This window comes from Chlorocebus sabaeus, chromosome 17 (genome assembly GCF_047675955.1).
Source record: "Chlorocebus sabaeus isolate Y175 chromosome 17, mChlSab1.0.hap1, whole genome shotgun sequence".
Lineage (NCBI taxonomy): Eukaryota > Metazoa > Chordata > Mammalia > Primates > Cercopithecidae > Chlorocebus > Chlorocebus sabaeus.
The window spans coordinates 9,655,938-9,683,164 of NC_132920.1; the positions used below are offsets into that span (position 1 = coordinate 9,655,938).

A 27,227-nucleotide genomic window follows, 5' to 3' on the forward strand; every position below is an offset into this window, starting at 1 on the left:
ATATATGCCAACTTCCATGTTTAGTGATATTCTCTTTAAAATTTTTGACACTCCTTGCCTAGACTATCAAAATGGCTTTCTAACCAGATTTTCCTACTTCCAACCTGGTCACTGTTAAACCCACCTTTCCTTCTACTATCAGAGTGATTTTCCTAAAATTAAAAGTTACGTTAAATCCTTTAATGTTTTCACTTTACCATTAGAAGAAAGTCAAACTCCATAGCATGATGTCAAGTCTTTTATCATCTTGTCCTTGAATACATTTCCAACTTTAACTGTGCTATCTGCCATCTCCCCATATCCTGCATACCAGCCATGTCAAAATACATTTGATTTGCCAAATACATCGCACTTTTGAAGGACCATATGGCTTTATATATCTTCCCATTGCCTGCAAACCTGCTTCCCTCTGTTTTTTATCTAGCTAAATTATATTAAGGCTTCAAAGATTACTTAAGTATCATATTTCCACTGAAATCTTTGCCTGTTGCCCACATCCTCCACCAGATCTGTGTTGTTTCCTTTTCTCAATGCTCCTAGAGATCCCTGTGTTGATCTCTTTCTGGCACTTTGCTAAAAAATGGTGGTGAGAACACTTAACATGAGATCTACTCTCTGAACAAAATATTAAATGCACAATACAATATTGTTAACTATATACCAATGTTGCACTGCAGATCTCTGGAACTTCATCATCATTTGTAACCAAAATTTTTACCCATTGAATGGCAACTGCATATTTACCCTTCTCCTCATCCCCTGGAAATCATCATTCTACTTTCTGCTTCTATGAGTCTGACTTATTTAGATACTTCATATATGTTGAATCATGCAGTATTTGTCACTATGTGACTGGCTTATTTATTTCACTTAGCATAATGTCCTCAAGGTTTATACACATGTATTCACACTGTCACATATCACAGGACTTCTTTCTTTTTTATGATAATATTCCATTGGATGTATGTACCACATAATATATTCATCAACTGGTAGAGATTTAGGCTGTTTCCATGTCTTGCCTATTGTGAATAGTGTTGTAATGAACATGAGAATGCTAATATCTCCTTGAAGTTCTGATTTCAATTCTTTTGGGTAAATACCCAGAAGTGGAATTGCTAGATTATATTGCAATGCTGAAGTAATTAAAACAGTATGGTACTGGCATAAAGACAGATATAGACCAATGTTACAGACTACAGAGCCCAGAAACAGATCTACACATATACAATGAACTGATCTTTAACAAGGATGCCAAGAAAACACAATGGGGAAAGGAGTCTCTTCTACAAATGGCACTGGGAAAAGTGAATATTCACATGCAAAAGAATGAGATTGGCCTTTATCTTACACCATATGTTAATACAAAAATCAACTTAAAATGGATTAAAGACCTAAACATAAGATCTGAAACTGTAAAATTCCTAAAAGAAAACATAGGGGAAAATCTTCACGACATTGGTCTTGGCAATGATTTCATGGATAAGACACCAAAAGTACAGGAAGTAAAAGTGAAAATAGACAAGTGGGACTACATCAAACTAAAAAGCTTCTGCAAAGCAAAGGAAATAATCAATAGAATAAAATGCCCTCCTAGTACTTTTTATACTACCTTGCATTTATTGCTTCTCTTCTCTTTCATCACAATCATAAACTGATGACTTGGCAAGCCAAATCCATGATATTCAGGATCAAAGCTGAAGAATAATTTTTCTGTTGGTGACTTTAACGGGTGGAAAGTGTGGGAAGAAGCAGGTTGGAAGGAAAAGAAAAAGAGAATTTAAGACGAACTTTTCAGGAAATTTCCCAGAATGTTATTAGATATCAAGAGATTACTCTTTGTTTGCTACAGGTCTCTGGTTTGGAGCAGCAAGTTTAATAATTCACAGTAAAATCAGCTCTCTCTATAATGGGGAAAATATTTTCCTAAAGTCGAATAATTTCCTGGTTGGTCTTCAGGACAAGTGTTACAGGTAACCAAAGAAATGTTCACCTTAGCAATGTAGAGATGGTTCTAACTTCTCTTCTTTAACCATCTCCTCACAACCTAAATGTGCAATAAGAAGACTGGAGGCTGAACACATTGAAGAACAAAGTGATTGAAGCACCTTACCTGAGACAATATAAATATAAAATCAAAGAAGAAATGATGAACAGGAGGATGTAAAGCAGCACTGAGATCACCACGCCAAGAATGCCTGGCTGCATCGTTCTTACAAACATCCAGTAGAGCTTCGCGGCATCCGCGATGGGAGTCTCCTCATTATCTGTTAGCCGCTGACAAAAGCAAATACAGATTTGAAAAACTAAGAATGGGAACACTGATCATCAAGTTAGGTGAAAGTAAATATACAAAGACTATGTGACCCTATAAATTGTTTTTGAAATAAGTCTTCCAGGTACTGAAGATTGCCAGCTCTTCTGGTACACAAAGGAAAAGAAAAAAGGCTTGGTTTACCCGGTTTTCCTCATCTTCCCTCTAAGCCTTTACATGCACACACTTGACATGCAATTCATAAAGTAAAAGCCATGTTTTATTTATGTACTATTAACTTCTGAATTTAATGAGCACAAGATGTGAAGAAATTAAATATGATGGTGAAAAGAGTCCTTTCTTTCTGAAGCAGATTTGATAAGAATTTAATTTGTGCTATGCATAAAAGAGATAGCTTATTTTAGAAACTTATAAAAAAGTTATCAGGCTACTTAATGTGAGTTTGAAAACCAAGTTTACATTAGGTTAATTTAACAATAAATCCTTATTTTAGACAAAGAAAGACGTACACTACATTGGATTAGAAATGAAAAACAATACTATGGGGTTTTTAAAAGTATATACATTTGTAAAGACCTACAGTATCATCATATGACATCTTTGACTTTATAAAATATGGATGTTCTTTAATTATAAGTCTCTTGATATCAAGTGGAAGTAATGTGCAATATAAATGTTAAGTAAGATATCTTTTCTCAATGCAATAGAGAAGGAAGAATTTCTTTAGTTTTTAAACCGATGATTAAACTGATGATAAATAAATGGTGAAAAGCCGTTTTTAAAAAAAGCTTATCCAAACCACTCATGTGTAGATAAAAACAGAAACCTAAGCAGATTCATTATTGTTTTCCCTACACCAAAATATACTTTAGTGATTGGGCAGTGAGTATAATTGAGATGTTCCAATTCTCAACTACTGCTTCTTTGAGCACCATCTCAAAACTTTTATTTCTATATTCTGTACTTGTTAACCAGTCTATCTTGCAAAATTGTGTGACTGCTGCCAGGCCCAATAGATTGTAAGAGTCATCAGGCATCTCTCCTATTCTACATCATACCTTTCTGCTGTTTCTTAAAGGTAATGAAATAGACTTGAGATTCTTTAATGAAACCAAAAAAAAAAGATATATATTTGATGACAGTCACATAACCTAACCAATATATTTTAATTATTTCTTTGACCTACATATATTGAATGCCTATTATGTGTCATTAGGAACTGAAGATAAAAGAGTGAATACAATTAGACAAAAGCTCTACAATCTTGGAGCTTACATGTAGGTGAGAAGGGGGTACGTGAATGATAATAAGCATATATGCAAGATTAAAATAAGTAATTTATTGTTTATGATACATCACAGGATGGTATTACGAAGAAAAATGTAAACCAGAAGAGGTATAGGAAAGATAGAAGTGTATCACTAAATATTGCTTCAGAATAGGTGTCACTAAAAAGATGGCCTCTAAGAAAAGACCTAAAGATATAAGAGAATGAGCCAGGTGCCTCCCAAATGGTATTCATCACATACGGCCCATACTACATCTGTGTGTGTGTCTGTGTGTGTGTCTGTGTGTGTGTGTGTGTTGATGCTCCAACTAGATTGTAAATTCCAGCCTGGACTATAGGGGCAATGGCTCTTACATCTTGTGTCATTCACAGAGCACAGCATCATCATTTCATTCTAATACTCTCATCTTTATTCTTTTTATGTTAAACATATAATACATAGTATGTTTATATATTTATACACATAATACATAAAATATATATTATATATTTATATACATAATTTATATATGTATTATATATATATATATATGTTTCAAGGTTTATTCCCAGTCTCTTATTTGATCTTCCCAGCAACACTATAAAAAGAGTAAGGTAGGTGTTTTGTATGTGTAGATATTACTACTTTCTCATGATGCATATGAGGACACTGAAAACCAAAGAGGTAAACTGGCCTATCCGACATCAAATAGATGACACATAGCAGAGCTGGGACCAGAACCCAGCTCTCTCTGACTCCAACTCTGTGGTCTTTCCACTACTCTATGGTCACTTCTAATGGAGGGTTTGTGATTTGAATGTGTCTCCCAAAAGCAGGTGTTGGAAACTTAATCCCAGTGCAACAGTGTTGGGAGGTAGAGCCTAATGGGAGGTGTTTAGGTCATGAAGGCTCCATCCTCATGAATGGATTAATGCCAATTATAAAAGGGTTTGAGGCTGCAAGTTTGAATTCTTGCCATCTCTCATCCTCTCTTTGCTCTCCTGCCATGGGATGACACAGCAAGAAGCCCCTTGCATGTGGTTGACTGCCACGGGTACTACTTGAGACCGTCATTATGGCAGTTACTATTGTTACTGCTTGAGACTGTTGTTACAAGACTGAACGAAGGGATGAACATAGAAATGATAACAAAAAACAAAAGAAACTATTTTAAGGGAAGGCTAGCATGGAGGAGAAGAAGAGAGCTCCCTGCTTCTAGTGAGCAAAGACGGCCGCTGAGCATCTACAGCCCTTTGTATTTATTGAGTAACAAGAGCAAGGAGGAGAAGGTAATGATTGGTCAGCTGCTTAATTGATCAAGGGTTCACATTGTTACTGACAGGTTTCAATTATGCCTAATCATAACAAACATTTGTGCAGCCTCTAACACTTTTAGGATGTCAGTTCCTCAATCTCGGACTTCCCAGACTCCATAACCATGAGCCAATAATTCCTGTTCTTTATAAATTAACCAGTCTTAGGTATTTTATTATCGCAGCACAAAAGAGAATAAGATGTGGAGTCTCAAGAATCGTTTGCTGAATGACAGTGTTTGCATCCTACCTTTCATCTTTGCTTACATGTTTTATTCTTATCTCACTATTTATATTGAGGGCAGAAATTATGCCATATTTATTCTGAATCTTTTAAAACCTTATGTAGAGAGTATATACTCAATAAATATGTGCTGATGGACTAAAACATTCAGTAGCAAATCTTTCCTCTACTTTTTATCCAGATTAGGGCTCAGGCAGAGAAATAATTTATCCACTTAATGAAATTGTTGAGCATAGTATCATCAATGCATCGCCAACCTCTGAACCAACAAACTGAAGGACTAGCAAAGAATTACTAGCAATATTAACAGCCACTCAGCACTTCAGCCTCAGACCAATTCATCTGCCATATCTCCCTTTAGATCTCCATACATGAAATGAATTCAAGACAGAAAATACCAGGAAAATTAGGTAGCATCTCCCTGAGCTGAGTGACCTGGTTCAAACCCAGAAGATACTCAGCTTCGTCCGCTAAAAAGAAGTGCAGAAGGATCTGGAGGTATGAACTCAGGCAACCTGAGTCTCCCAAGTGACATTCAACCTATGATAACTGCAATCCTTGTGGAACAGTAGTTTTCAAGAATTAAAGATCATCAGAATCACCTGGAAGGTTTGTTAATATACATATTGATGGGCCCCTTCCCAATGTTTCTAGCTCAGTGAATTTTGTGCAGGGCCTGAGATTTTGCATTTCTGTTAAGTTCTCAGGTGATGTTAATGCTGTTGGTCCAGGGACCACACTTTGAGAACCATAGATTTAAATCAATACTTCTGGAGCTTCAGTATGTGGCCACATCCAAGCGCATTTTTACAGGTTCCCAAAGGGTTTTAATGCTATCTGTGGATTACAGACAGCTTTAGAGGTTTTTAAAAGATAACAAAATTAGATGTCATCTGCAATAAAACATGATGGATTCAAACTGCCCAATAATTTGTGCAAATTTGGAAAACAATTTAGCTTTTTTTTTTTTTTTCCAAGTGGAGAGAGAGAGAAGGGTGCTCTATACAGCTACTGGAATCCAAGGCAGCCTTTGTCAGGTTCCAGATCTATCAACTGGTTCTGAGATGGCCACGCTGGAGGTTACTTTCCTATAGATTACATCGGAGGTCCAGAGTAAATTAAGTTCTGCTCATTTTATCAGCTGCCTTGGATACAGTGGTCTGGTCTCCTATTTATCTGCCTGAGGGAACTAACTGAAACAAGAAAAGTCCTTCCAAGATTGCTGCAGACATCCTTCTGAGCAGATCTCAGAGGACCACAGGGACAGCTGCTCATCCTCCCCAAATGGCTTCACGCGTGATGTGGCTGTAGGCTGAGCCCCAGCACCCTGTCTACTCAATATGCACATTAGGACTCTGGGAGAAATTGGAAGTTGGTCCTCCCAGAATGCAGACAGCATTCCTCTCTACGTCTCCTGCTCATCAATCCTCGATGCCACAGTCACCTTATTATCCTGGAGAATACGAGAGGTAGGAATGTATGTTATCCAGCTGGAGAATCAGAATATGCTAATCAGCAGGGTGAAAAAAGTTTAGAGATGGGGTAGGAAACACAGCCACTTCTAACTCAAAAGGCTCCCTCTTCTGCCATGTTGTCAAGGTGCTCAAAGGCATGGAGGCTTCACACAGTGGTCTGTCCTTCAAGAACTGAGGAGCGTTCCTTGGCACATGATTCTTTCGCTAATCCCTAACAGTGGGACTAGAAACTAGATATACCAGTGGGCTTGAGGGGCACTGTTTTAGTTAATTTTAATAATGTTAAATGGTCTACATAGTTAGAGTCAACAATCACACTTGTCGGCAGGTTCTGGGCATTTCTGGCAGAGGTCATTTCCACTCAGGAGTAAGCAGTCAGAATTCTCACATGAAATCAACGAGACATTAGTGCACTTAAAGCTTCGAGAACTCCAGTCTTGTGAAGAGCAGTCCAGCTATCCCCAGTGAGCGAAAGCCCAGCCTAGCAAGCAGGAAAATGAAAGGAAAGGCCTTCTCAGCAAAGTATGTAGCACCTTGTTACTCACAGTGTGTCCATGGAACTAGCATCATTGGCACCATCTAGGGGTCTATCAGTAATGAAGAATCTTAGGCTCTACCTGCTAACTCAGAATGTGCATTTTGTTTTATTTTTTAAAATATTTTTTATTTTTATAGATTTAGAGGCTGTAAGTGCAGATTTGTTACATGAATATGTTGTGCAGTGGTGAAGTCTGGGACTTTTCATGTAACCATCACCCAACTAGTATACACTGCACCCATTAGGTAATTTCTCATCCCTCATGCCAATTTCCCATCCCTCACGCCCCTTCCACCCTCCATCCTCCCACCTTTTTAAGTCTCTGATGTCTATTATTCCACTGTTTATGTTCATGTATACTCATTATTTATCTCCCACATATAAGTGAGAACAGGAATGTGCATTTTAATAAGATCCCCAGGGAACTTGAAAGCAAATCTTTCCTCTACTTTTTATCCAGATTAGGGCTCAGGCAGAGAAATAGCATGCTAGGGCCTGAGACACAGTGCGAAAAATGGTGACAGGCTCTGCTGACCTTAGCTGTCTACTATAGCACCCAAAGTGGGAGATATCTTCATGGATGCAAATTTTCTGAAAGCATTTTGTTGACAAAAGAGTCAATTTCAAACACAGTTAACAAGTAGAGTCCATCAAAACACTCATCTCTATGATTTGCTTGGTATGGTGAATATAATCCAAACACATACATTCCAGTTATGAAACTTTCCTTTTTCTTGTTAAAAGGAGAAATATACCAAATGTGGAATATTATTTCGTACATTAAGATAATTTTATAAATAAATATTTGATCATATTGATTAATTTATAGTATCTATATGCTCCCTTGCTTGGAATGATATTTTATGGCCAGGTCTACAGTACAGAAATTTAGTTAAAATTCAGATGTCTCTTCTTTTGCCTATTGAAATTGCTTAAAAATGTGATGACTCCATGGTAAAGTGTTTCTTGGCTTGAATTACCCCACTGTTTGCCAGTATCTTTAATTTTGCTTTGATGATTTAATCTAAAGCATTTGGCAATTTAAATGGAGCTTCAATAAAGTTGCTAAATTGCAGGTTGGGGTCACGGCAAGTAGGCAGGATAGGAAAGGATGATCCCCCATTGAGCCTTGCCTAGGAAAGGATGCCCAGTTGGGCCCTGCCTATGCAGGAGCTTGCATCTTCCAACCTATGTTGCTATTCTTAGATCTTCTTAGTCGGCTCATCAGAGCTTTCCTATGCATCCATAATGTCCGTGGTCCTCAAACTGTGGTCCCTGACCAACAGCATCACTGTCATCTGTAAATTTGTTAGAAATGCAAGTTCTTGAGCTCTCCTTCAGACCCACCAGAGAAAGAACTCTGGGGATGGGGCCCAGCAATCTGTTTTTACCATAGCCTGCAATAGATTCTGATACAGAATAAGGTTTGAGAATCAGTACGTTTCAGTAGCACTCTCTAGGAAATTCCACACCTTGCGAATTCAAAGCAATAGATTTGGATATGGTAATAAATTTACACTAAGAGCCACATCATTTTCGCCTCAAATTATAGCCCCCAAATTCATTGGTAAATTAAATATTTGGGGGTAATCAAAAAATTGTCATCAGGGATAACAGACATTTGATTTCACAAAGCACTATATTGCCTGAAAGCTTGAAGTAGAGATTTTAACATGATGGAAGGAACATCATCCTCAGAATTCAGAAATCTGGGTCCTAGTCGTGGGTGCAGTGTGAACTGGCTATATGGCCTCAGATAAGTCATGTAATTCTGCATCTGGTTTCTCCCAGCTGTAAGGTGAGAAGAATACTTGCCCCATCAACTTACAGGATTGTCATAAATATGTAATCAAAGACATTGTGTGAAGATGCTTGAAAAATACAAGAGCACTCTTCAAATATTAGAATTATTATTACCATTATTTACGTGTCATTATGTACCTTAATACATCATTCATAATTATGTAATCCTAGAAATATATATTTTAGGGTGAAAATGCACCATGTCACTTCAATATCATCACAAAAGTCTAAATAAATGCCTATGTGGTAATTTTTAAAATACATTTATTACTTAGAAATGTTTAAAAAGCTTTCATTCTTGACTGTATTTATTGCAGAAGTACTACATCATAGTCAATAAATAACCTAACCAATTCAAGGAACTACTGTGCAGTTACCTTTTTGCACAATTTGCCTATTAAAATTCTTAATATTAAAAAAGTTACCTGAAAAAAGTTACCAAAAGAACATAACAAAAATAAAGCTTCTTTGTAATAAGGTTACAAATGTGACAGCTAGCTGGGATTTGATCTTCAACATGACTTCTGGCTTATTTTTCAAGTGTTTATTTATGAGAGTTAAAATTACACTTAAATTGATTATATTAGACATGCATGACTTTTTTATCAGAAGAAACTTAATTTCGATTTAAGATGAATACTGATTGTTCATTATGATTGAAACTTTCCATGTCAAATGATTCATGGACTAAAGCTAAATTCTATGTCAAGGACTCATATCCTGATTATTTCATTTGACTTACCCCCAGGAGAGTATCCACTATAAACACTGCCAATGGGTCTAGAACTGTCCATAGTCCCATGGTAATGATTAACTTTGACAAGACATCAGGGCAGGAGGCAAACAGTAGCTGACAGCCCCATCTGATCAAAACCAAAAGAAGTAGGATTGCATTCAGCGTTAAAGGCCCCATCACAACCACAGGAAGCTCTTCTCCAATGTGAAGTGAGGAAGTTGGGTAGCGAAGCTCAACGGTGTGAAGAGAAAAATGGAATCTGTGGGAAAAGAAGGCAATCGTATAAGGGCAAACAAGAGGAACCGTACAAAATACCAAGTGTACAAATCAATTTAAAGAACTCTGTGTTTTGTTTTCTTTTTCTTAAATACAGAAGACTGGACGCTTAGTAGTACCCCCAAGTTATTGTTAGAAGTTTTCATCTTTTCCCAGCCCCTCAACATGTTACTTTCCAGGAAAAGGTAAACTCTACCGTGTTTATTGTTGTTTTAAGTGTCCTGTGCCTCCATAGAAAGTATGTCAATTTGAGCCACTGAACAGAGCATTCTAAAAACTAAGAGCATTTCTGCAGTTCACACAGTACATTTTAGTAGGTTATTTAAAATGTGAAATATACCAGTGAACTTTCTACTGTGTCAATCTTTAACAGAAATGAGAACTAGATGTAAATCTAATGCTCCTTTAGAGTTTCAGCATAACTGATTAATTTTACTCATGATTCTTGTAAGCAGATTCCCAGATACAACAAAAATGACACTGTCACTACTAACAACCAAAATATCATACTCCTTTGTTGTTCTAAAAGAGTCAACCAGATGCAGTTGAAGGACCTAACCCAACGATTAGATCCAATCTGAACCCAGTCATTCAAGCATCCTCGACCCAGGCTTTGCCACTGTCTTTCTGTGCAGCGAGACTTTATTTCACTTGAAGTTTTCTCTCCCCTGAATTTCAGCCTATGTAAAGCTGCTTCATAGTTAATCCTGCCTGTGCATTCTATTTATCTGCCATCTACTAAAAGGAGTTGTTTTACCCACTCCTTGACTTGTGCTTCAAAGAAAGTTTTATGCTTTGTTCTTGTGTGAATAACAAATAAAGTAATGTACGTACATTTCTTTGTTCTTTCTCTTTTTTTAAAAACAGAGTCTCACTATGTCGCCCAGGCTGGAGTGCAGTAGCGCAATCTTGGCTCACTGCAAGCTGTGCCTCCTGGGTTCACGCCATTCTCCTGCCTCAGCCTCCCAAGTATCTGGGACTACAGGTGCCCGCCACCACACCCGGCTAATTTTTTTTTTTTTTTTTTTTTTTTGTATTTTTAGGAGAGATGGGGTTTCACCATGTTAGCCAAGATGGTCTCGATCTCCTGACCTCATGATCCGCCCGCCTTGGCCTCCCAAAGTGCTGGGATTACAGGCATGAGCCACCATGCCCGGCCATGTACGTAAATATCTTAGCATAGTATCTGACACAGAGCGAGAGTGGAAGACATGCGCATTGTTGGTAATTTTATTGCTACGGCTCACAGCTAAGATGTGGCACAGAGCTACTGTATAACTCAAGCCTGCAGACTGAGACAATAACCAGAAAATATCCTTTGTGTCTTAGGTCCTCCGTTGCTTAAGAAATTGGTTCAATGGGGCTGTCAAGATACATTTTGCAGTCTCATTTTATTAACAACTAATAAAGATAGGGCTTCCTTTCCTATTGAAGAATAAACAAGTGAAAAGCAAACAACAACTAGGCCAAGCATATAACATTTGTTTTTCCTGCTTTGGAAACCTTAAAAAAAGGAAAAAGAAAGAAAGAAAGGGGGAACAAAGAGACTATCCATATAAAAATTCCTCCTTGAAAATGCAGTTTAGTATATACACATTTGCATATTCCGTAATATATTCGGACCTTTATGATTTAATTTTCAAAGAATAACTGTATATGTATGTATAAATACAAATATACATATATATTATTTTCATAAAGTCTTAAAGTTCTTTGCACTCTTCTTAATTGAAAATATACACACAACTTTATTTTTATCTGTACCATCTACATTTGAGAAAATGAATTTTACTCGTATTGGTATCTATCTGTGTGTCTATCTACAGTGTCTTTGGAATCATGTTTATAAAGAGATAACCTTTAAAATTTCATCCTTTTCCAGAGGATAATGGCCCAGAAAGCTGCCTGGGCTTGAGTTTGGTAATTGTTTGAATTCAATCATTTTGCAGAAGCAGCAATCTTTGCTTCTCTGTGAATAGGTGATAAATCACACTTACATCACTTCTAAAATACCTTCAGCCTAAGTCACTATGATAAAATCAAAATAGAATAAAACATTGTTGCTAAATTCCTTTTTGGAACCTGCTCAGATATTAGAACATATTTGAATCTGCTAAATTTAAAATAAATATTGATGTACCAGTTATGTACTTATATATACAGGCCCACAAGGTGAGACTATAACTGTAAAAGAAGTTCTTGCTCTTAGATAAAGACATTTTTGTCTTTTCAAATAATCTCTGCATTTTAGGTTGTACGGTAAATGGATGAGAGAGGTGTTTTGTACTTTCATTTGTCCTATCAAGATGAAAATACATTCCTTTGACTTTCAGAGGAAAGCACTCACTTTGTAACAGGAGTTGAAATGGCCTGGAGGAAAAGCCACTGGCCCAGGTAATGCAGGTAGAGCCTCAGGAACCAGAGAGAAACCATCAGCAGGATAATGTACCAGAAGCCCTGGCTTTGCCATTGAGATAACTGAAGTTCTGAAGACACTGATACCAGCACAAAATGGAGATGCTTGAAGAAGTCTCCAGATCTACTGTCAGCAACTGAAGAACAGCTGCAAACAAAGAAACAGTAGATAAAATCTGTGCTTAAAGCACAACCAAAAGTAAGATATTTTGAGAATAACAGTGAAACACTGTGAAAGGAAAATTGATCAAAATTATTTCTAAATAAATAATTGGACTCAAAAGTATTTATGTTCCTTTTAGCTATAGTGGATTGCTCACATTATAGGAGAACACAAAGTAACATGAATTAGGGAAATGCAAATCAAGACCACAATGAGATGCCACCCCACATCGGTTAAAATGCCTACTATAAACACACACACACATACACAATAATAAGTGTTTGCAAGGATGTGAAGAAATTAAAACCTTTGTGTAGTATTAGCAGGAAAGTAAAAAGGTTCAACTGCTATGGAAAACAGTATGGTATGTCCTCAAAAAATTAAAAATAGAATTATATGATTCAGCAATTCCACCTTTGGATATATATCCAAAAGAATTGAAAGTAGGGTCCAGAAGTGATATTTGTGTACCCATGATTATAACAGAATTATTCACAATAGGCAAGATGTGGAAACAATATAAATGTCCATTGGTCGATGAATGGATAAACAAAGTGTGGTGTATATAATATAAACAATGGGATATTATTCACCTTTAACAAAGAAGGAAATTCTGACACATACTACAACATGGATGAACCTTGAGGACATCGTGCTAAGAAAGATAAGCCAGTCACAAAAGAACACATACTTATGATTTCACTTACATGAAGAGGTATCTGAAATAGTCAAAATCATAGAAACAGAAAGTAGAACGGTGGTTGGCAGGCGTGGGGGAGAGGGGAAATGAGCAGTTGCTAACAGTATAGAATTTCAGTTTTTCAAGATAAAAATACTCAGGAGATTTGTTGCACAACAACGGGAAAATACCACTGAACTGTAACTTAAAAGTGGCCAAGATGGTAAGTTTTATGTTATGTGGATTTTACCATAATTGAACAGTTTTTAAAAATAAATGTGAAATAAATTATTGTAAATGGTAAATGTATTTTTATTTTTAAAATCTAAAATATATTCCTGCTTATCTCACCCACAATTCTCTCTCTACATGGAGATTAAATTATTTGCATGTAACTTGTTAAAGACCAATTTTCATTTTAAAAATTGAAATTATCAGTATGCCACTAAAAATCTATGAATACAAATTCAAAGCTTAAGAACTTTTTCATTACATAACACAATACTGATATTTTTGGCTGAAATAAAATATAAAAGGATCTCATACAAAGTATTCTGATTTAGCTCTGATCTCCTCTCGATATTTGGCATTAAGGACGAGAGATGTCAAAGTTTCTAAAATTACAGTTTTTGCAAGAGAAAAGATGAAGATCCCATCTGAAAATAACTGAACAATCAGAAAGTATTTTCCACTCAGTCCAAATAATTTGTGGAGGTAGTACACAGTAGAGTTATCACAGTGTTGTGACTAAAATCTCTGGGAACTGACAGCCTATATATAATTCTTCTCTATGCCTTAGTTGGCTCACATGGACAAAGAAGCTTGTAATAGCACCCATATCTCAGGGTCAGCATGATGAGTAGGTTAACAGATATAAAACAATTTGAACCATATTATCACTGTGGTACATTCACAAAACAATGAACACTTAATCTGTTGCTTCTCTTTCTTTCTCCTAATTTTTCCCAGCGCTACTTCGAACTAGTCTGGGCTTCCATTGAGCCCAAGAAATGTAGAAAACCTAACTAAATAATGATATAATTCCTTTTATTTTTGAAGATATATATATATGGATATGCAAATATTTATTTAATTAAGGCAGTAAATCACATGGGTATATACCATGTGTTTTATTAAACCAGTAATTGATCTTTATAATAACTAGTCTCTAAATTCCTGGATAAGCCTGCCTAATTTTATTCTAGAAAGGTTTTCCAGAATGAGATAGTAAATTCCTCCATGAAAAATAGTCCTAATAATAAACATGTTACCAAAGGAGAAACTAGTAACAGACTAAGCAGTTCAGTGACTTAATGATGAACCACAGCAAGTCAGAGCAGTGCTGGGGACAGCAAAGAAATGGAATTCATGGACATATTCAAAAGATGTTACATATAAATGCTCATTGCTCTCTGAAGATCAAATATGATGACATAACATGGGAAGAGAAGATAAATCATTGAAAACAAGAGTGGGGAAAAAAGAAAGAAAGAAAAAACAACAAGTAAAAGACAATCTACTATTCCCTCTTAGCATTGCAGACCACGATTACAGTCTTTTGGTCTGCACAGAACTAGTGAGGCACCGAACCTGATATTGACAATTCCTTTTTTTTGTTCTTGTGTGTGTTTCTCCATGAAGGTGTAGACCGTCACCTAATGGAAAGCAAGATGCAGTCTTTTCATTGAGCATTCTTTTCAATTACACAAATGAGGAACAGTTAAACAGGAAACAGACCCCAAGAAGGTTTGGTTTATATACAGTAATGTAGTCAGGGGCTAACTCTGTTATAGAAGGGATTCCAAAATACCTCACTCCATTTACCATCATGTGAAATGAAATGCAGAACTTTCCACACTGCTAAAGCAGAATACCCTGTACATGATCTCCTCCTCAGTTAATTATTCTGTCATTGTTTTGCCTCTTCAAAGGGAAGGGAAAATCAAATGCAGATTTGGCATTGTGTTGTTTGAAAAAAAAACAAAAAAAAACTCTGGAAAGTCTCAAATGATGCAAAACAGAAAAGACAGTAGCTTCTTTGACCTTTGGAAATTTCCACTGTTCTTTTCATATCCATTGACATAAATGACTAAGCAGTTTAAGTGTGTATGCACAGAACCCACTATAAAGTCATTCTTTTACCATTAGTTTTACTATAAAAATGTTTCCTACTCACATTCAGATATATGTGCTTTTTTTTTTTTAACCAGACTTTTGATTTAGGACAAATAACACTAAAATTTCATTAGGAACCACTTACATCGAATTCAAAATATTCAGTTATTTTATACCTAGTCACCACAAGTCAATGTTTGTTTTTTGATTTATCTAATAATGGTAACTATTATTAGATACATGTGGATTCAAAGAGTCAGGAAAATCCCTGAATTGATCATTAAGAGTTTAGAAATTTATATACTGCAAATTAGAAATTAATAAAGGAATCAGTTGATACTGAATGATGCCAAATAAAAGACTACATCAAAAGCTAATTGAGCAAAACTAGGCAAATATAGTGTTATTAACAATGCCCATACAAAAACAAAATATGACAGTCTTTTAATCGTTTTAAATTTGCCCTTGAAATCTAAATGTACAGAATTTAGAACTGTTGTAGTATTATCTCTACAACTTTCTCTTCGCTTCTCATTCTTGGAACATTTTTCATTAAAAAGAATTTTGCTTCCATGTTTCAAAATTGTCTTGAAAAAGAGCATCTTTTGTATCCTTATAGGCATGCAAGGCTTACATGATAAAATGCAGTGCCATTGTGGAATATCTTCATCCATATTGCAACTGTTCTTTTCCTTCCTCTGTAATCTTTCTTGGTTATGTACAAAGAGTATGACCATCAAAAGGATAATAAATGGCCTCTGCCACTGGGGTGTGTAATACGCATAGTGGGAATTGATTTGTTGGTTATGAAGGAAGCCACAGAGCACACAGATCACTGCAAAATCACATTGAGGCCAGCAGCTACTTCTCAGTTCATGCGGACATCTCCTCTATTGCTCACGGGGTGAGCTGCCAGAGGGTGAGAAGAATGGTGAGGTCATCCACTATTCAGCTATTAAATGAAACCTATTTCTCTGAACTTTAGCCACATTTCAAATGACACACATATATCCACCTTCCATGCCCAGTCCTAATAAAGACCTGAAATCAAACAAGATTTCTATGATCCATCCACGTAATCATAATAAAAGACCAAAATTGCTTTGGAAAAAAAAGAAGAGAATGCATAAAAAAGAGAATGCATTCTTAAACTACTCTGTTCTATAGTTAACAAGAATCCTTAGGAATTTGGAAAAAACAAAGAGTCATTCACTCATCAATTATGCATAATAATTCTTATTTAAAAATCACTACCAATAGATGGCACTAAAAATTTCCATATTCCTTTCTTTTGGCATAACCAAACACACTCTGGTTGTACTATTTTTTAAAAAGTATGGTGCTTTTTTCATTATAATCATCTATAAGTAATTCTTTTATTTAGGTACTTCCTAATTTCTTTTCCACCATATCCCTCTCATCAGCAAGTTTTTGAGCATGGATATCCTCAGTGACTTCTGAGGCTTTCTAAGACTTAATAGTCACCTTTTCAGGGAGTCATTATCATGAAGATATCAAAGAAACATTGATATATCATATCATTTCATGGTTGGAGAAGGTGTTATTATATTCCCTCAGCATTCCCTTCTCCAGAGGCTGAATTAAAGCCTAAATAAGATAAGTCATTTGCCTAAGTAACATTACTGGTAACAAAGAACTTTTAAACTAGTGTCACCTGCTTTTTTGTGAGGACTCTTCATCAGTCAGCTACTGAATCACTTTAGCAAGAAACCCAACGACCAAGAAACTCTAGGCTGATTGAAAGTGAGCATCTTTACCTAGAACCTAGGTAAGAAAAAAAAAAAAAAAAAAAAAAAAAAAAAAGCATTTCTTCCTTTGTAGAAGCTGGTTGAATTGGGTATAACTTATTCAACAGATTATTGTTAAATCAATATAGTATATTAGGCTTTATCATAGTGCAGTTGGCAGAATAATGGCCCCCAAATATTCTATGCCTTAATTCCTGGAATCTGTGATTATGCAAAATTATATGGCAAAGGGAAATTAAGTAGCAGATGGAGTTAAAGTTGCTAACTGCTGGGCTTAAAATATGAAAAGAATTCTGGATGATTTAGTCAAGCCCAATCTAATCACAAGGGTTCTTTTAAAAAAAAAAAAAAAAAAAGGAAGAAGGAAGCAGAAGAGACAGAATGAAAACACAAGAAAGACCCAGTAAAAGGGTAACATGAGAAGGATGGTGGAAACAGTAGTCTTTGAACCTGGAGATGATCCGAGGCCTGAAGACAGACTCTAGAGGCTGGAAAAGACAAGGAAACTCCTCTGGAGCCTCCAGAAAGAAGGCAGTCCTGCTGACACCTTGACTTTAGCCCAGTGAGACACATTGCAGACTTCCGACCTCCAGAACTGTAAAATAACAAACGTGCATTGCTTTAAGTCACAAGTTGGTATTCATTTGTTCCAGCAGCAATAGATTGCTAATATAGATGAGCTCTGGATTCCCACCATTCGATTCCCACCATTGAATAACACGCCCACTCACCCACAGAATTTTCCATCCATTTGTAGAGACAAATGAGTGTAGAAAAATAAAACACAGAGCTAAAATCCAGTGATAAGTGCTTTAGTGTTGTACTAAATACTATGAAGAAACATATAGAATAGACCTATCTCTAACTTAGCCAGAGGTGACTTCTCTTATGAGCTTTACAAGGTAAAGAGGAATTAGACAAATGGGTAGGAAAATTGGAAAGGCATTCCAACACTATGCAGTTTTCAGAAGAAAAATCCTGTCTCCAAAACTGAAAACAAATGGAACTGGCTGGTGAAAGTCCAAGTAGGAGAAGATGTTTCCAGAATGTGAAACTGGAGAGGTAGATATGAACTACTGGGAAGAGACCTGGCCAGTTTATGCCATATAAAGGAGTTTGGACATTGTCCCAACACCATCAGCAGACTGTATTTTTCTTCCCTTGGGGATGGGGGGAATGTTATGCTTGCATTTTTGAAACATTGCTCTGATTGCAGAATGAATAAAGGTTTGGGAGGGTCCATACTAAAGGACGGAAAGCATGGTGACCTACATCAATGTTTATCAGTAATGCCCGACCAGGGGTGGAACTCTGGAGTCTCCAGACATGTGGTTGTGGGTGTTCCTTGTTGTCACAGTAACATGAAAGTTGGCTGAGACACTAAGCTTCCTGAAATGAGAATGGAAGTCTCAGACAAGGAAGAAGTCTTTTGTCCCCATGTTAGTTTCCTAGGGCTGCTGTAACCACAATATGAGTGACTTCAAACAACAGAAATTTATTATTTTACATTTCTGGAGGCTAGAAGTCTTAAATCAAAATGCTGGTAGGGCGATGGTCCCTTCAAAGCATCTTGGAGAGGATTCTTCCTTGCTTCCTCCAGCTTCTGGTAGCCCCCAGCGCTCCTTGGCTTATAGCAGCATACCACTAGTTTCTACTTCAGTCTTCACATGACTGTCTTCCTCTGTATGTCTGTGACCTTACGCATAAGAGCAGCAGCCATATTGGATAAAAGGCCCACCCTACTCCAGTATGACCTCATCTTAACTTACATTCGCAATGACTCTATTTCCAAATAAGGTCACATTCTGAGATAATGTAAGTTAGGACTTCAACATATATATGTATGTTATATGTCTCTCTCTATATGTATATATGGGGGGGGGCAGAGAATACAATTTAACGCCTAATATTCCCAAACATGAACAGCCGCATTTTTGAAGAAAAGAGAATTCAAGTGGTAGAAGAACAGAGATAAGAGAGTGTACTCCAGAGAATTCCGACTACTATGGACAGGATGTGGAAACTGAATATGAGGGCTGAAAGAAAAGATTCAGAAAGGGTTCCAAAGTTTCTGGTTCAGGTAGCTTACCCAATGGTGGCTGAATAGAGGACACATTAGAAAAAAATCGTTGGTCCGGGAGTGGAGAAGATGAGGAAAAAGATAAGCTCATATTGACCTTCTTATAGAAAATGGCAGTGGTATATCCCAGAGAATTTTCCCAATTGTCAGTTTTCCTTATGGAAGTGGAGTTCAAGAGATGTCAGGACTGGAAATATAAATTCGAAGCCATACACGTGATAACAAGAAGCAATCAGAATGGTGTGAAAATGACCTGAAACTTTAAAAAATTATAAAAATGTTCGTGACTAGTACGTTACACATTTTCTCTTCTCATGGAATTTACTGTATTGCTGAAGCAACTGACACTCCAGCACCCATTGAAGCGATTCTTTTTCCATATGCTGCCTGATGGCTGCAAATCCACTTAATCAGGAAAGAACGTGCCTCCACTCACTTCTCCAAAAAAGTTTATGAATAAGAGTTTTTAAGTTGAGAGAGAGTATTTGACATAGACAATACTACTGATGTAATATTAGCAGCTATTATGCATTGAATACACTATGCACTGGGAGCTTTTCATAAATATATCTAATTTACAGGGCCAGTTTGGAGGACACATGGTACTGTACTCATTTTACAGAGGAGGAAACAACTAAGAAAGTTCCATTTACTTGCTTTACATCGTACAGCTATTAAGAGACAGATCAAGACCAGAACCTAGATTTAAACCTGATTTTCGTCTGATGCCAAAACCTGTGCATTTCCACAACTCATGCCATGTTTGACTACATGGGGGTTGTTAGGGATGGCAGGAAGGATGTATACGACCCACTCACATATACCCAGAACTCGGTTAAAATGCAAACTGATATTCATGATGTAGTGACTCTGCTCTGTGAAGGCAGGAACTGTCTGTCTTGCTCACCGCTGTGTTCCCAGGTGCTAGCACCATGCCTCCTGCATTGCAGGTGCTTGAAAATGAACAGGTACTAAATGAATACATTTTTAGAATAAGTGGGTTTCTAAATGGCTTCAGTCAAAACTATGAACTGCTTCTGCCTATTCCTATAATCTACTATTTCAACATTCATACAGCCCATGCCAATGTATGTGCTTGGTACCTAAGAAATTTGAAAGCCACCATTAGGATTTTCTAAATGGCTTCTGAAGAAAGGTACAACCAGATATCATTATGTGATGTGGCTGGTATGACCCTCTTTGGGCAAGTTCATTGTGGCACCATGCTTAAAAGAAAATGAGGTAAAATATGTCGAGATAAGGAGGCACTTATTTGGAAAGAAGGAGCATTAATCAAAAATAAGTTATGACAATACTATAATCATGTGTTGATATTAGATAAATATTAACACATTAATTATAAATGACATCAGTTTCACTTTTTAACAAAATTGTTAAAATGCTCAAATCTTTTACTGTTTTCGTCTTCAAGTATTTTTGTGAAATGTGTATCTTTTTACATAGGTATCTGTACATATACTTTTGCCAAAATGTTCTGGATAAAATTGTTACCCATTCTTTCAACTTTTAGAAAACCTGATGAAAAGAAAAACTTCACAACTTTGTTTTGATGTTGACATTTATAAACTGGACATTTCCCCTTAAAATTGTGTCTCCTTGGTCAACGTGGCTATCATATTTTTAATATAACACATTGCACTTTTAACAAGTTTAATTCAATTTACAACAAATGCCTCTAATTAAGTTAAAAGATCTTTGAAAATTGCTAAATCTTAGGGGTAATATTACCACTACTGACATTGAAATAATTGGTCATTCCCACTGAGGCACAAAAGTATAAATGTTCTAATGAGAAAACAGCGATTGAAGTATGTTGAAGGAATCCAAAGAGACTCCAAACTCTTTAGGCTGTTATTTCCAATGACAGTCTCTGAATGGGAGAGAGCAGCTTTGGAGGGGGCAGGGAACGATGAAACTTATCACACAGTATAAAAAGAAAATTGAAAGCAAACTTCACCACTTGAGGCAAAGGATGCCAAAGTCTGTTTGCCTTTTCGCAAATACATTTTTTGAAATTCAATGTGTGTTGTACATGTCTGTTTTAGAACGTTAATTTTACCATTTGAAAATAACAGTTTCCTTAACATTCTCTAGTAATAAATACTGGGTGCAATATTCGAATGCACTTATTTTTCCAAGAGAAATTTTCTTAGAGTCAAAGATCAATAAATATAGGACCAGTGCTTTATGATAATTAAGATGTGTGAAAACTAAGGACAACAATTGTCCCAGACTTAACAACAATAGCAGAGCGGGAAACAGAAATGGATGACTTTTGCCACAATTATTATCGCAGCTTACCTTCTGGCTTTGGGAAGTGACTTAGCTTTGCAGCTAATCTGTTAGAAAGAAGGAGAACATTTACCTTGCTGGTATTTGCCTGACCTAATTAGTTAAAATGTTTACAAAGCACTTCATAAGTGAAAATAGCTGAATGCTTTATGCATAATGGGAGTTTTATTAATAATTGGAACAATAATGTAAAAGCAGTTAGCTTTGAAAACAATTACATTGATGAGCTGTGTGATAATGTGCTAACAGAACAGTATAAGAAGAAAAAAGAAAAGAAAAACAACTTCACAGCTTAGCCAGTAGCATGCCATCAGGAGCCTCCCAGACACGTAAGGCCGCCCACAGTGAAGGATGAGGGAAGGCAGGGCTATGTACAGGCTGACAGCAGAGATTCCGGCTTAAATTTTTGCTCTTCTATCTATAGCTTTGTGATATTTCATAAATTATCTAGACTCTGGGCCTCAAATGACTTCTATAAAAACAAGAGATTGTACTGTGTACCACTTCAAATCATTATGAGGATCAAACAAGAGAATATGTCAGATTCCTAGGAAGGTAAATGCCACTTTTAAAGAAGAATTGCTTATTATATAAAGCTGAGAGGTCACTAACTAGTCAAAGAAAGTACTTTTGAATCACAAAATTAGTTTTTCATTTTGTAGTCACCATTGCAGGCAACGGAAAACACATTTCAGTGAAAAGAATCACATTGTGATTCTAACGGCATCTGTAAGTAGCTCAGACATTGAAATCAAGAAACAAAGGACATAGCTTGATCTCTTCTTTGTTTCCTTCCTAAAACCATAGTTAGGATTGTATATATGAGATAAATAGGTGTTTGGCAGTAAGGAGTCCAAAAATAGAAATGCAGCCCAAACCAGTGACAATATCAGATATGTTGAAAACAGTAGAAAGAGAAAAATATACGCAGTGTATGTGAGTTCAAACAGGTCGATAAATTTATTTTGTGTAGAATACACTCTAACACTCAGACTTTCTTGTGAGATCAAGTTTAATTTTGCCTTTTCTAGCAAAATGTGGACATCTGTCAAATACAATACGGGTCTGACATCTTATCCTGACATAACAGTGTAATTCAGATATAACGCAGATTAAAATAAAAATGAAGACAAATGAGGAAAAAGTAATAATTGAGTGTTGACAAGAAGTCGAAGGGTAGCAGCCCTGCTATGCTGTCAGTGTCTGGAGTAGTAGTGCTCATAGTACTGCTCAGGAAGGCATAGCTCAACTGAATTGATTTGAATTGAAAATGCACATGGCATAAAGAATGAACTGTATTTAGCAGCATATGTAATATGTACATATATGACATACACATATCTATTTGATGAATATAGTATCAAAAGAAAAATGTATAGCAGAGTTTTGAAAGTATAAATTTTAAAAATCAGATGGAACTGGATTTGAATAGTAACCTTATCACAAAGTAGCTATAGAAACCTGAGTAAAGTACTTAACTTCTCTAAAATAATAATTCTAATAATATGAAGAAGATAATACTTTTTTTTTTTTTTTTTTTTTGAGGTGGAGTCTCACTGTGTCACCCAGGCTGGAGTGCAGTGGCGCAATCTTGGTTCACTGCAACCACTGCCTCCCGGGTTCAAGCGATTCTCCTGCCTCAGCCTCCCGACTAGCTGGGATTACAGGTACCTGCCACTGTGCCTGGCTAATTTTTTTGTATTTTTAGTAGAGATAGGATTTCACCATCTTGGCCAGGCTGGTCCTGAACTCCTGACCTTGTGGTTCACCTGCCTCGGCCTCCCAAAGTGCTGGGATTACAGGCCTGAGCCACTGCGCCCAGCCAATAAAACCTATTTTAAAGGTTCATGAAGAAATGTAAAGGAGCCCAGGTATGGTGGCTCTTGCCTGTAATCCCAGCACTTTGGGAGACTCTGGTGGAAGGATCACTTGAGGCCAGGAGCTGGAGACCAGCCTGGGCAACATGGTGAAACTCCCTCTCTACAAAACATACAAATATTAGCCAGGCATGGTGGCCCACATATGTAATCCCAACTATTCATGAGGTTGACCTGGAAGGATTGCTTGAGCCAGAAATTAAAGGATTCTTGAGCCAGGAATTCAAGGTTGCAGTGAGCTGTGATTGCACCACTACCCTCTTGCCTGTGTGACAGAGCGAAGCCTTATCCCCCCACCCCCCAAAAAAAGAAAAAAGAAATGAAAACAGAGAATACATATAAAGCTATTAGCATAATATTTGTCTCACGGGGGCCAGGTGCGGTGGCTCACACCTGTAATCCCAGCATTTTGGGAGGCCAAGGTGGGTGGATCATGAGATCAGGAGATCGAGACCATCCTGGCTAACACGGTGAAACCCCGTCTCTACTAAAAATACAAAAAATTAGCTGGACATGGTGGTGGGCACCTGTAGTCCCAGCTACTCAGGAGGCTGAGGCAGGAGAATGGCGTGAATCCAGGAAGTGGAGCTTTCAGTCAGCTGAGATAATGCCACTGCACCCCAGCCTGGGCAACGAAGTGAGACTCCGTCTCAAAAAAAAAAAAAAAAAAAAAAAATTGTCGCACAGTTAGTGCTCAGTTAATATTAGCCAAATAGAATTATTCTTATTTTTTGTCACCATCATTATTATTAAAAACCATGATGGCAGCATTTTCTAAACAAATAATGGAAATAATCTGAATTCCACTCTCTTCTAGTTTCTTACAAGGAGGTGCCCTTGCTATAGAAATAAGATGTAAATCCTTCCAATTATGTTGAGAGAACTTTTAGTAACTATTAATCCATATCTTCTTTTAAGACTTCTAAATAAAGACCTAAAATAGAGAAAAAATATGTCTTCATAATTTAATGCAACAAAATACATAATATATTAATTATTTTGCTTTCCAATTTAATCCTGAGTTGTTTTATTTAGTCCCCTATTATAAAAAGTAATTTGTGTTGATAGCTCTGAGGAAATCTAGAAATTAAAGAACTAATTAAATTCTTTCTGAGTAATTTTTGAGTCTCTCTATCAATATATGTGTACTCACACGTTCAAACGTCTACGAATAGCCAAGCACTGCAGGATGTTTCTCGAAACTGACCTTCCATGATGTCTACTTTGACTCAACCTTTCCTCTGGGCAAACAAACCTAACCTTTAAGCCACATTTTCAGAGGAATCATAGATCATGCACCTCATAGAACTGAACTAGAATGTCAGAAATTATGATCAAGATAGGAAAGACAGGTAATCAAAAGCTGACCTATTTTGTCGTGAATTTACTATGGATGGAAGATCTCAAGGAAGTTTTTACTTTCTTAAGTAATAATAGTGATAAATACTCTGTAAAATATTTAAATAATGGTCCCATTTCCATAAATAGTTTGGCATCTTCAAAGTTATATTTAAATAATATTTTTATAAATAATTTACCTGCATATTTAAGAAAAGGAGTTTTTAAAACATATCATGAAAGCACTATAAAGAAACTATAACTGGTGTGATAATTCTAGAATTTCACCCTGAAACAAAAATACCATCATAGTTTACAAAATCCTTTGTTAATTTAATTCTGTGTATATACTCCTATATTTCAATAAAGGTGCTATATTTTTTTCACCTGGGGCTCTGATATATATAAATAACAGCAAATCTCTTGTTATTTTTAAATGTAACTCAGTTTCTTGATCTTTCATGTTTTTTACATATGCATTTATCAAAGTATATATCAGCAAATCTTAAAATCAAAACCTAAATTGATATTTAAAATTTAAATTTTTAATTCTAAAACATATAAAATTTAGTGAATATAAAATTTACCGAAGCACTCTTATTCAAATGGGACAAAAATCTGGGAACACGATGCTGATGAGAATAGCAAGGTAAATATAAGCCACCGAAATGTTGAGCTCTCTCCTACTAAAGAATTGTCTTCTGGGAGGCAAAGTCGAATGCAGGAGGTCCCTTGAGGAGAGATTACGGGAGCTGTACCTGTCCTAAAGGGAAGGAAGTAGAACTGAGCAGAAGGAGAACCTGACCCACAAGGCCTTTGTGATGATCTGGAGTTAGAGTGGCCCTTCATACTGTCCCAAAATAAGGCAAGGGGAGCAGGCCTTTGTGTTTCCACATTAGTCATCAGCTTGAGTTGCCCTATTAGAGGGGCACAACATGGATGAGAAAATTTCCTATGACCAAGGAGAATTCCCAAGGAGGCCCTCAGGTCTCAGCCATCCACGACCAATATTCCCAGCAACTGAAGGATGGGGGCTGGGTCTGAGTGAAACATGACAGTATCCATCATAGTCCACCCTTTGTGCCACTCAGATCCACTTGCTTCCTACAGTAAATCCACACCATCTGGAAACTGTTCCAGTGGGTCAGTCTTGTTTCCTGGGAAGCTTAGTGGAGAAGGGTGAGTGGGGACAATGGCATCCTGAGTTGTACTGCCACCAGACAGCTGCTGCAGTTGATCTCGAGGTTAACATTGACATTCTCTATCACCCTCCTCCACCGTACTTACCCTGGAGTAGCACTTCTGCTGGTCTAGATGTCTTGCTTGTTGAGATGTTCTAATCTTCATGCCCTGAAGGTCCGAGTCCTAGAGAGTGTGACCCTCCCAGGTTTCTGCTCCTTTCTGTGTCCATTGACAGTTAAAGCCAGACATGAGGACCAGAAGAAGCCCCAGATGGATCACCTGAGAACCAAATCTATTTTCCCCTGTTCCCATTGTGTAGTAGCAGCTCCACCTCCTACCAAGATAAGAGATAATTAACCTTGACAATAATGTGACTCCTTTCCTTGCCTGCGGTCTCTTGGCATGAGAAGCCTGAGATGACCTAGTGGTGACTATGGCTTAATGTTCTATGTCCTGAGATGGAAATGGTTTCCTTCTGCAAAGCAAGGCCTCCAGAATTCTACAGCCTCAAATTTGTTGGGTTAGGAAACAAATTCCCCATGTGGGTCACTAGGAGTCATTTTAAGTGAGGCCCTTTCCATTTCCAGCTCTTGCCTTCCAGTTATTCTATGTACTGGGGACACCCATATTATGGTTACTGATTTAGTGTATGTTGGGCCCCCCCAACCTTCCAAGGTAATATATTCAATCCAGTGACTGAGCTGAACTTCCAAGAGGCTACTTCACCAGTCTATCAGGTTGGGAGCATATGGAGGGTGGGAAATATACTAAGATTAGTGGATCATGGTACCACAGCTGCATCTCCTTGGGAATACAATGAGCCCCTTGTTCTTTTCTTATATATATATACTTTAGGTTCTAGGGTACATGGGCACAACGTGCAGGTTTGTTGCATATGTATACATGTGCCATGTTGGTGTGCTGTACCCATTAACTCATCATTTACATTAGGTATATCTCCTAATGCTATCCCTCCCCCTCGCCCCACCCCACGACAGGCCCCAGTGTGTGGTGTTCCCCACCCTGTGTCCAGGTGTTCTCACTGTTCGAATCCCACCTATGAATGAGAACACGCGGTGTTTGGTTTTCTGTCCTTGCGATAGTTTGAATGAGCCCGTTGTTCTGAGGCAGTCTTGCACAGCCTTCTGGCTGAAGGGATCAAACCCTCTGTAAATTGTCAGACAGTGTACGGGCCATGGCCTAGTTGGCAATACATGCAAACCCAAATCTAGAATATATGTTGCTCCTGGTCAAGCTGGCTTGCTGCATCTTCCAAGGAAGAAGGGGCCCAATGTAGTCAACTTGCCACCAAATGGCTGGTTGGTCTCCTTGAGAGATGATACTATACCAAGTGCAGCATTTAGTTCT

General features: G+C 37.1%; 1 protein-coding gene across 1 annotated transcript in view; it reads right to left on the minus strand.

The window, feature by feature from the left end:
• LOC103222193 (uncharacterized) overlaps nt 1–27,227 on the minus strand; it is a 202,110-nt gene that overhangs the window by 5,885 nt on the left and 168,998 nt on the right. The window contains exons 14-18 of the mRNA XM_073006213.1: nt 14,776–14,840; nt 12,276–12,491; nt 9,659–9,911; nt 2,114–2,277; nt 85–152 (exon numbers count right to left, since the gene is read on the minus strand). Coding sequence (XP_072862314.1) covers nt 85–152; nt 2,114–2,277; nt 9,659–9,911; nt 12,276–12,491; nt 14,776–14,840 — 766 coding nt within the window. The remainder of the gene's footprint in view (nt 1–84; nt 153–2,113; nt 2,278–9,658; nt 9,912–12,275; nt 12,492–14,775; nt 14,841–27,227) is intronic.